Source organism: Chaetura pelagica, unplaced genomic scaffold (assembly GCF_000747805.2).
Source record: "Chaetura pelagica isolate M959 unplaced genomic scaffold, ChaPel_1.0 scaffold69, whole genome shotgun sequence".
NCBI lineage: Eukaryota > Metazoa > Chordata > Aves > Apodiformes > Apodidae > Chaetura > Chaetura pelagica.
In genome coordinates, this window is record NW_009970724.1 from 8,440,206 (window position 1) to 8,450,252 (window position 10,047).

At 35.7% G+C, this 10,047-nt stretch overlaps 1 protein-coding gene across 1 annotated transcript in view; it reads left to right on the forward strand.

The window, feature by feature from the left end:
• Positions 1-10,047, forward strand: part of RPAP2 (RNA polymerase II associated protein 2) — a 33,037-nt gene continuing 22,990 nt past the window's right edge. The window contains exons 1-9 of the mRNA XM_010006756.1: positions 1-28; positions 330-375; positions 851-965; positions 1,642-1,740; positions 2,323-2,388; positions 2,977-3,065; positions 5,305-5,340; positions 6,183-7,104; positions 8,190-8,284. Of these exons, the coding sequence (XP_010005058.1) occupies positions 1-28; positions 330-375; positions 851-965; positions 1,642-1,740; positions 2,323-2,388; positions 2,977-3,065; positions 5,305-5,340; positions 6,183-7,104; positions 8,190-8,284 (1,496 nt within the window). The remainder of the gene's footprint in view (positions 29-329; positions 376-850; positions 966-1,641; positions 1,741-2,322; positions 2,389-2,976; positions 3,066-5,304; positions 5,341-6,182; positions 7,105-8,189; positions 8,285-10,047) is intronic.

The window sequence follows — 10,047 nt, forward strand, 5'->3', positions numbered from 1 at the left end:
ATGGAGAGCCAGTGGAGAACCAGGGTGAGTGGGGTTGGCACGAAATTGTCAGAATTATTTTACCTTTAGCTCGCTGTTTATACAGAACATGATAAAGAGAGTTGGGATTGTCTTAGAAACATGGATATAAAGCTTCTGACTGGCTGCTGAAGTGTTGCTAGGTTAATGAAGCCGGTCTTGGCTGCAAAAGTCGAGTTTCTAAGCAACTCACTTTATTATGCTTACAGTTCAGAGGTTTTAATATTTTTCATATTCCAATATGTTCCACTGTTCCAAGAAAGAAAGTACACTAATTTCTGTATTTCTACATTTGTGTATTTGATTTCTAGGAAATAAGCACTCAGCCGCTGTGAAGAATGAGGATGCTGCTCAGAGGTATAATTTCTAATAGTATGTGCCAATCATGTTTTGCTTCACTTCAAAATCACATTCTCTGCCTTGCATATATTTTTGCTTTCTCTTTTCCTTACCGTGACTAATTTAAGGAGATCATCAGCATCATGCAGGCTTGTTTGGAATGATGCTGTGTAACATCTAACAGCATGCATGTCTGTGCATTATATAAGAGGCTAAAAGTTTATTAATCTAACCTTCCAGTTGTACTTCCTTGGTCTGTAGCACTTGCTTTTAGCTATCTTTAAATATTTGCATTTTTCTTTATTCACTTAAAAAAACCCCACAAACACAACAACAAAATCAGGGAATAAACTGGAAACCTGCTTTTTTTGGCCATCATGGTGAGATGCAGGAAAATGTAACCTGCTGTATTTTTTTAAAAAAGATCAAGAGGATGGGAAAATTGTTTATGGAAATCTGTCCTCTGTGTCATTTACTGTCTCTTCTGTTACAGGAAAGCAGCTCTGGAAGCTGCTATGAGAAAGAAGATTGAATTTGAGAAAAAAGCATTGCATATTGTTGAACAACTCCTGGAAGAGAACATTACTGAAGAGTTCCTTCTGAATTCTGTAGGTGTTGCAAGTTTTTTGTACTATTTTGTATCTTAGTGTTCACCTTTTTTTTTAATAAGCTCTTGGAATAATTTACTGCAGTGTAAAGTGGACAACTTAAATTATTTTCTCTATTGTCAGCTCTGATGATTGCCTTACTTTCAACGGTTCTGCAGTGAAAACATGGCCTAGTCTAGCAGGACTGTATAGGTGTATGAATCCTCACTTTATTAACACAGCCTTTGTTTATGCTTCTGCAGATCTGGGCTGCTAGATGAAGTGCAAGCATGTCTAAATTCACATAATTATTTAGACAAAGTGTCTGTAATGCCCCACAGTTTATTTGGCAGCACAGTTTTGCTGAAACAGTATGATGATTGGTTCAACCTGTTAAGATTGTTTGTAGCCTGGTAAATAGTTGTATAAAACATGTAATGAAAGCAAAATTACGAAAATAGGTACAAACAAAGGCAAAATTACGAGGCTTTTTTATATGTAAAAAAAAGTGCCTGTGTCATTCTTCATTCCCTATTTACCTTTTTACTATTATTACAGTGTAAGTTATAAATGTTATTTATTAAACTTACTAAGTAACTGTTACAAAGTTAAAAATACTTTTAATCAGATGTTTAGAATATGAAAGAGTAACATAATTTCCAGAATCTGTTGTTGAACTATTTTCTTGTCGTTTTAGGGAAAATGTATTACTCCATCTCACTATAAAGACATTGTTGATGAACGGTCTATCATCAAACTGTGTGGTTATCCTCTATGTCAAAATAAACTGGAAAATGTAAGTGGCTTTTTATTAATCTGTTATCTTAAGAATCAGTTAGATAATCTGTGATGCAATACCAGCTGTGGTACACCCAATTATCTGGAAAAAAAATCTACCAAAGTTTAAAAATGTTGCTGTTTTGGACTCCATAAATCCTCACAGAAGTTCTCTTGGAAGCTGTATTACATTTATATCACGTCATCTCTGGGTTTGTCTGGGTAATGGTGGGGGTCTCTGACAGTTCAGTCTCACATGCATATACATAGGTATGGGTTAAAGAAGAACCTGACTGTAATTGTGCAGCACTTACACACAAAGTTTCTACCATGACAGCTTCATTGTTTGAAGTTTAGCTCTGGCTTTCTTGTAGATCAGAAGCTGTCTTCTGCTGATAATAAGATGTAAATAACTAAAGATAAATTATGATTCTGACATCTGAGAAGGTACAATATCAAAAGAATTGAGAGAAAAGGTAGTTGTAGTATGCAACTCTGTTGAAACATATTACACATATTAAAATATGTGAATTAAGAACGAAATTTTCTCTAAAGTCATGATGGAAGTAACAAGCTTGCTGATGAAAACTTATTGTTTTAGGTGCCAAAACAGAAGTACAGAATTTCAACAAAAACTAACAGAGTTTATGATATCACTGAAAGAAAGGTATGGTTACAAGTTATTTCCAAAATGTATTTAGTGTTGTCTCAACCTCAGAAATGCATTTTGAAAAAGAATTCATGTAGTGGCTTGATTCAGAGCCAGTATTGTTTTTTGTAATGAAAATAATTTTCACGAACTGTTGGAATATCAAGTTTTCATGCATTTCAGTTTCTAGGTGCTCTCTGGGAAGACTTGTTTTTGTTTCTAAATTTAAGCATAACATGGGAAGTCTACAAAAATTTTCATTATTGAATTTTATCTAATGCCTTTATGACCATCATATTGAAGAGTTCTGGGTTTTTTTTAAATTACTGTTATGTAGAATCCAACACTAGTTTGCTTCTCAATATATAATAAAACTGCAAAAAAGCAGAATCCAGATGAAACTTCAAGTGGCTTGTGAAGAATGGGATAATACTTATGGATAGGTTTGGTTTCTCTGATTAATTAAAAATCTGGTCAAAGGCTTAAAGAGAGCTACAGATTGGTAGTTATATTTTACAAGCATAAAAATATATTACTTTTGTACCTTTTTCCGAGTATTAAAAATTGTCTTTAGTCATATTTTCTTGCCTTTTCTCTAATTTTCAGTGCTTTTGCAGCAACTTTTGCTATAAAGCATCTAAATATTTTGAAGCTCAGATTTCCAGAAGTCCAGTATGGATGCGAGAAGAAGAAAAGTAAGTATAACCTTATACATTTGTTGCTCTTTTTGAGAATAGTGTTTTCTCTATTGAAGTTGCAATGCTAATTAATTAGCTGCAATGCATCAAAATTATTTGGCCAAACAGAGGTAACTGATGTTAACTGATGTTAGATTAGCATGGTGTTAATTATATGTGTTGTTGCCATATTGAGCACAGTAATTGACATGATTCAGTACTACTCATTGCTACTCAGTAGACATGACCATGTTAGTTTAGAGGGCAAACTAGTCATAAATAATAAGTCTTATTAATTTTTACATGTACTTACTAGGATTTAATTTTTACAAACCATATAACGTATAGGAAATTAATTTTATCCTGTTAAGAGATTTTCTAATTTTAGCACAGCAGCAGCTGGCATTAGTCTTAAGGTCAGACTGTGAATGCATCTGAAAGCAGATTAAAACAAGATGATGTTCTTTATCCTGGCTAACATCTAACTTCAGATTGCATGTTTCCTGCTGTTACCACAACACACATTTCAGAGCAGTGAGATGCAGTCCATGTACCAAGTTTAGGAAACAGAGGCTTGCAAATTATTAATCCGACCAATGGGTGTCACTGTTAAACAACAAATACTAGTCTAGAGAACGTTCAGCTGAATCTATTCTCCAAGACACTACTTTTCATAGTCTCCTCATTTTCAAAAAAAGAGACTAGCTGAAATTATATGTGTGAGCTTGGTTCTACAGTTCAGATCAGTCATATGAAATATATGATGTATGAGGGAAGACATTTAGAGCAGCCTGATCTGATCTGAGGGACTCTACTAGGGGAAACTAGTCTCTTCAGTAAATATTTAAGTAAGCTTACCAGTATTTTTCTGCTCCTGTTTTGCTGTCTGTAAAGAAAGTATTTATAAAATCTCCCTTTATTCATAAAAACTAATACAGTTCTGATGTGCCTGACATAGTTTATTATTTATCCTGGGGGAATGGTATTTTCACAAAACAAAGAAACAAACAATACCCCAGACACTCCATGGGTAGGTGTGTCTGTATGCACAACCACATATGCACATGCTGATGAATTTTTATACATTAGGATATCTGAAATTCTTTTGACAGAAAAGACTACAACTTCCACGTAAACCTATAAAGAGGTGTTATATGGAGTTAGTCATTTACATCCTTGTATGTTACCACCTTTAGTTTCCAAATTCAAGTAATTAATGAGTGGTGCAGCTTTCATCTTTTTAAGCCTGTGGGGTTTTTTGTACACTGTCTGCGAGGTGTCAGTACACTGACTCGCATTGAATACATGCCTGAAAGGTTTTCTTTCATTTATGGGGCAGGTGGGTGAGGATTTCAACATTAAGTGTTGGACAAAATGAGTAGCATTGTGATGCTGTCTCATAACTGAATTGAAGCAGATTAACTGCAAGCAGAGCTTTGTAAAGAAACTCATCAGCATTTGTTGAGTTATGGTTCTTAAGTTTCTGGAGACATTTGAACTCCATTTTCTTAAAACAGTATAACTTGATAGCCTACTTTTTAACAAAGTAAAATTTTAATTAAGTAAAGACACCTTGAATATTCATATTTTTTGCATTAGTTTGCAATATTTTCCTATAAACGGCCCAGGATTGTTTATAGTAACTTGGTGGTCTGTGAGGAATTTGTCATGTTTACTTTATTGAAGAGGGGACCAAATGGTGATCTGAAAGCAGTCTACAAACACTTGAAAATAAGTTACAAAGATTACAGAGCCAGATTGTTCTTGGTTGATGGCAGAAAGCTTCACAAGGCCACAAATGGATGGTTCAGGTTGGACATTGGGGAAAAAAAACTGCACTAAGGTTATGGTAGAATGAAACATGATAGTCAGCAATGTTTTGAAATCTTATCTTTGGAGGTTTTCAAGATTTAAACTTCATTAATTTGTGGCTGACCTGATCTAGCACTGGTGACAATTGCATTACAAGCAGGAGGTCAGAGTAGAGGCCTCCAGAGGTCCTTTCTGACCAGCATCAGTGTGACTTGCTGCTTCTGTTAAATGTTGCTCAGCATCACAGGATTGTGCTGCAGGCACATGAGTTCACCTCTGTGAACGTGTGTATAAACCTGCTCTCACTAACCCTGTTTTCAACAGTGGGTATTTGACTAGAAGATCCTCAGACTTCCAACCTCAACTATAGATTTTATATATTAGTGGGTATTTCAACAGCATTGATTTAGCAGGAAAATCTTCATTCTGTATCTTCTTTTTGCAGACCACCAGACATAGAGCTGCTAAAGGAAGGTCAGAGGTACATTGAACAATACTTTTTAAAATTTATTTATGCACTTACAGTTAGAAATATATCAGGTGAAAAGGGAATCTTTGATTTCCTGTGTTATAGACAAGAACTTATTAGAAACTACACAAAGGATTATTTGTCTTTTTTAGTTTGTTCCTTTGTGATTCCAAACCAACATATTTGATCTGTATGATTTAGTGTACAGCTGCTCTTGGCCTGTATGTCTTAATTGATCCTGTTGAAATCTGAAACAAATACAGTGTTTGTACTTAGCATATTTTATACCATCTATTCTTTATTTAAAAAATTGTACCAATTATATGTGATGAAAGCTTCTGTACTTCTTAATCTAAAACATCTATATCAGCTAAAATGAAATCATGCTATTCTGTCATCTCTCTGTACTCTGCTGTGTATTTTGATTTTTTTGTTTGTTTTCTTTTGCCACACATGGCCATTAGGTGGCAAACTTACACATGCTAGAAAGAGCTCTGCCGTCCCGCTGATTTTAGGGTATTGTAGTCATATATATGTTAAGATCTCTGACTTAATTTTAAAATTGCAGTATTTATCATGCTAAGTCTGACATTATTTTCTTTAATAATGTCTTGTTTATCAGTCTTTTCTAACTGCCAATAAGCAGCTGGGAATTTACTTCTCTAATGTCCACACTTGTCATCTTGATGACAAATCTTTGAGTTTGACAAGACTTTCAGAAGAACAGCCATGACTCTAAAAGCAAAAAAGCACACTTCTCTTAAAAGGAAAAAAAATGCTTTGTTTAATTTGTTACACAAGAATGAAAAGCTATTGAAGGTAACACCGGTTCATATTTCATTGTTCTATTACAGTGGACAGTCTGGAGAAGAGGTGAAACTATGTGATGAAGCAATTAAAGCTTCTGACATTGAAAATCCCAGTATATCTTCAAATCCACATGAGTCTGTTTCCCATGACACAGCCAGTGACAGCAGTAGTGATACTGAACAAGAATTTGTTTCTTCTGTCCTACCGGGAAGTCAGTCAGGGTCAGCCAGTTTGGCACGGCAATTGCACAGAAGCAGCATCCTCAAAAAGAAGCAAGCTCAGAAAGTCTATTCCAACTCTAAAACTGAAGACTCGGGTGTGGTAGAAGCCACTGAACAACTATCTAATTGCAAATTAGATGCTCAGGAAGAAATGTATGCTTGCTCTGTTGATAATAAAATAACTGTGATGCCTTCAAAAAATACTACTTTAGAAAAATCAAGTGCTTCAGAAAACTATGAAAACACCTGTAGTGGTTCACAGATAGTTTTTCTAGGTGTGAGCAAAAGAGGGGCAGAACATCTTAAAAGAACACTAGCTAACTCAAAAGAGCAGAAGGATCCAGCTAATTCCAAAGGCAGTTTATTAGAAGTGCTTAAGCAAACATTTCTGGAATGGAGAACTGAGGAAACTTTAAAATTTCTCTATGGCACAGACTACACTTCATGCTCATCAGAATGTGTATCATCTGCCAACCAGGAGAATGAAGAACTTGATGAGGATGACTTAGATGCAGCTGATGATCTTAACACTGTTGCTGGAGGGGAGTCTGAAAACAGTTTGAACTATTCTTTACCTTTCACAAGTCCAGGTGGAGTAGTTAAGCCTGTGCCTAGTTATGAAAAGTTAAAAAAAGAAACTGAGTTCCTAGAACTCCGAGTTAAAGAGTTCTATAGAGGAAAGTGCATCTTGGCGGAAGAGGCTGTGACACATGCACAAGCAGAGGAACATCCAAGTAAAGACAAAGTGAGTGTCCAGTGGAATAGTGTCGAGGCTGTATAAAGCCTGCCTTTAAGGAATTATTACAGGCTCTTTGTTTCTGTCATTCTATGAGGATATGGCCAAGGTAATGGCCAGATTAATATAAAATAGCAAAAGGAACGATTGATAGATTCACAGCAATCCCATGAGGTTGAGGAATTGTATTTCAGGTTGGTAAGAATGAGTTTGTATGGCTGTTTGGGTTGCATTGATGGCTGTCTTTCAGTTTGTGAAGCATGAAAGTAAGGAAGGTTCACTTAGATGAAAGAGTCTGTTGTAAGAGAGAGTAGACTTTGGGTGAGGAGGGAACACATTTGGTTTTTCATTCCCTCCTCCTTTGATTAATTAAAAAATGTTTTTATTTAATGTTTTTTTTTGCCTTTTATTCATAACAGGGTATACTTGAAATTGGATTTCTTTCTTGAGCAAGACTAGATCTTTGGCATTACTTACTGTTAAAATTCTCTGAGTTGAAACCTGCTGCTTTGTTTGGATATGTTGCTGCAGTCTAGACAATTTGGAAAAAGGACTCAGGGGGATTTGCAGACCACAACAAAGGGAGTGGTCTGAGGTTTTACCCCTTCCAGGTCAGGTAAATGAGCTGACAGCAGCTCTGTCTTGTCACTGCTGTAAAAACAGTATGCTAACAAGGCTAGGTAGGTTGTACAGTTTGTACTAGCAAGTGAAATTGTGTTTGCTTTTAAAGTTCAAGTGTGATATTGGCATCAGAGGGTATAATTTTCATATTGCTATTTCTTGTGAAACAAAGCTGTTATAGTGCTTCTTGGAAAGTTTACTCTGACTTGAGTTTTGAAGGACTTTACCATTACTTAAACTAAGTATCTAGCATAGGGAAGGGAAAAGTAGGTTAGCTGCACACTGTTTATTACATCAGATTAAGCAAACTTCAGTCCATTAAGCACTTCTGGGTTGTTTGGTTGTCTTTTTTCTATGCAGAGATAAGCATTTTCTTATGTTTAAACCTTTATTGATAAGCTGTGACTATTTTGATGCATTGATTTTAATTAAATACTAGGATATAGCTGGTAAAGTTTTTGTGTCTAATGCAGGATGATCAACAAGAAGATCTCAACTTCCCACTTGTTGATTCAAATGCACAAATGCAGATTAGAAAGCGAATTGTCCTTGAAAAACTGAGTAAAGCGTAAGTATCATTTACTTGGGTAAATACCAAGCTGAAATTGGTGCTCATTCTTCACCATTTTAAGAAACAAATACACTGTGCAAGGACATCCTGGCTTTTTCTAGGTGACCTTAGTCATAACTTAAACCTGTGATTGCCATAAAGAACTTACTGGTTTCTGAGGCAGTCATTTGCATTACAATTGCAGATGTCAGTTTGCACAGAGGTAGATGTCAGAATCTCACTGTAAGGATATTTTCTAGAAGAAACCTGTTCCTTCCTTCAAGCATTGGAGCTTTTAGTTGACAGCATTCCAGGCTAGCATGACAGAATGTTCCCACTCTTCACAAGTTGGCAGAAGTCAACACAATTATGCCGTTACTCTGAAAATTTCTGTCGTTTTTTTGATCTAAATGTTGGTGTAACACATGAAGCTTAAAATGAGAAGATGTGCTTAAAAAAAAAATTCCACAGCAAGACCTTTATCTGTTACTCTCCCTCAGTTATCTGAAATTATCTGACTGTTTAGGTTCTTTTAGGTTGTTTTAGGTAAACAAATCTACAAAGAAGGAGGTGATGTTTTCAGACTTCTTAATAGTTTAAGCAGATGTCTTGCTAAAGGAGTTTCTAGTCTGATTTTGGATGGCTGGTGTCAGTATACCTCCACCTGCAACCATGAAGGGCCCTCGGACTCAAATCTCAAAACTTTCTAAACACGAGACTTTCTTTTGCATACATGAAGGATTTTTGGAGTCCCAGAAAATAACTTAAGGTATTTCTGCTGTAGCTGTTAAAATTACTAAATTGTCAGAGTTTGAGAGGATCTTGAAAACACTCCAGTTGTCAAGGCAATGTGGATAAATGAGTGTTTGAAAGCTGTGACTTTGGTAGGATTTTTGTTAGGGGTATTTTGCTTCTCTCTTGTTACAGTTTGTTTTAGCTAACCTAACCAGAGTTTGCAGACGCTTTTTATTAAAAAGAAACAAACCCACAACCAGAGCTCCTCCTCAAAACCCCCCAAAACTGTGTTCTGTCTACAGAAACAGAACTGTCCAACAAATGCAGACAGGCCACAAACATTGAATCAAACCATGCTTCAAAAAAGGTGGCTGTTTCTGATCTTTTTGTGAGTGTCATTGTCACTTAGATTCTGAGGACTACTGCTGCATGGTAAGCAGTTTCTCTGCTACTTCAAATTTCTCCATGAATTTGTCAGCCATTTTCAGCTTCCATCAAGATTTCTGTAGAACTTAAAAGTCTGTTACTCCATGAATAGAGGATAAGAAAGACAGAATATTTTTTCTTAGTTTCTTCAAAGGTTTTATTCTTGATTATTGCCTTCTTTAGTTGGTCTTCTTACAAGGTGGTACAGTAGTGCTGTCACACTCCAGTAAGAGAGTCAGTTTTCATTGTGATAAAGCAGTGATTTCTTGGTGTGTTCAGATGAAGTCAGTGGGAATATGAATATGCCCAGCATATTGAGAGTCCTGTGCTCTGTTTCTATAAAATATTCAGTGATGTAAAAGGGAATCGGAAACTTGTTTCTTCCAGCAATATTGATGCACCATCCTCATACATGCATATGAATGTAAATAGCTGGATATCCAAACGCTAGAGTATTATTAACTATTAAACAAGTAAATAGATGCAGTTTTGTCCTAAATGTGAAAACCAGTATATGTTACTTCCAGCATATGGGGATACTGACAGCTTGTTAAACAGTATATGCAGTTTGTTGTGTGATGTATTAGTGTTTAAAAACAGTCAAGAAGGGAGACACTCTT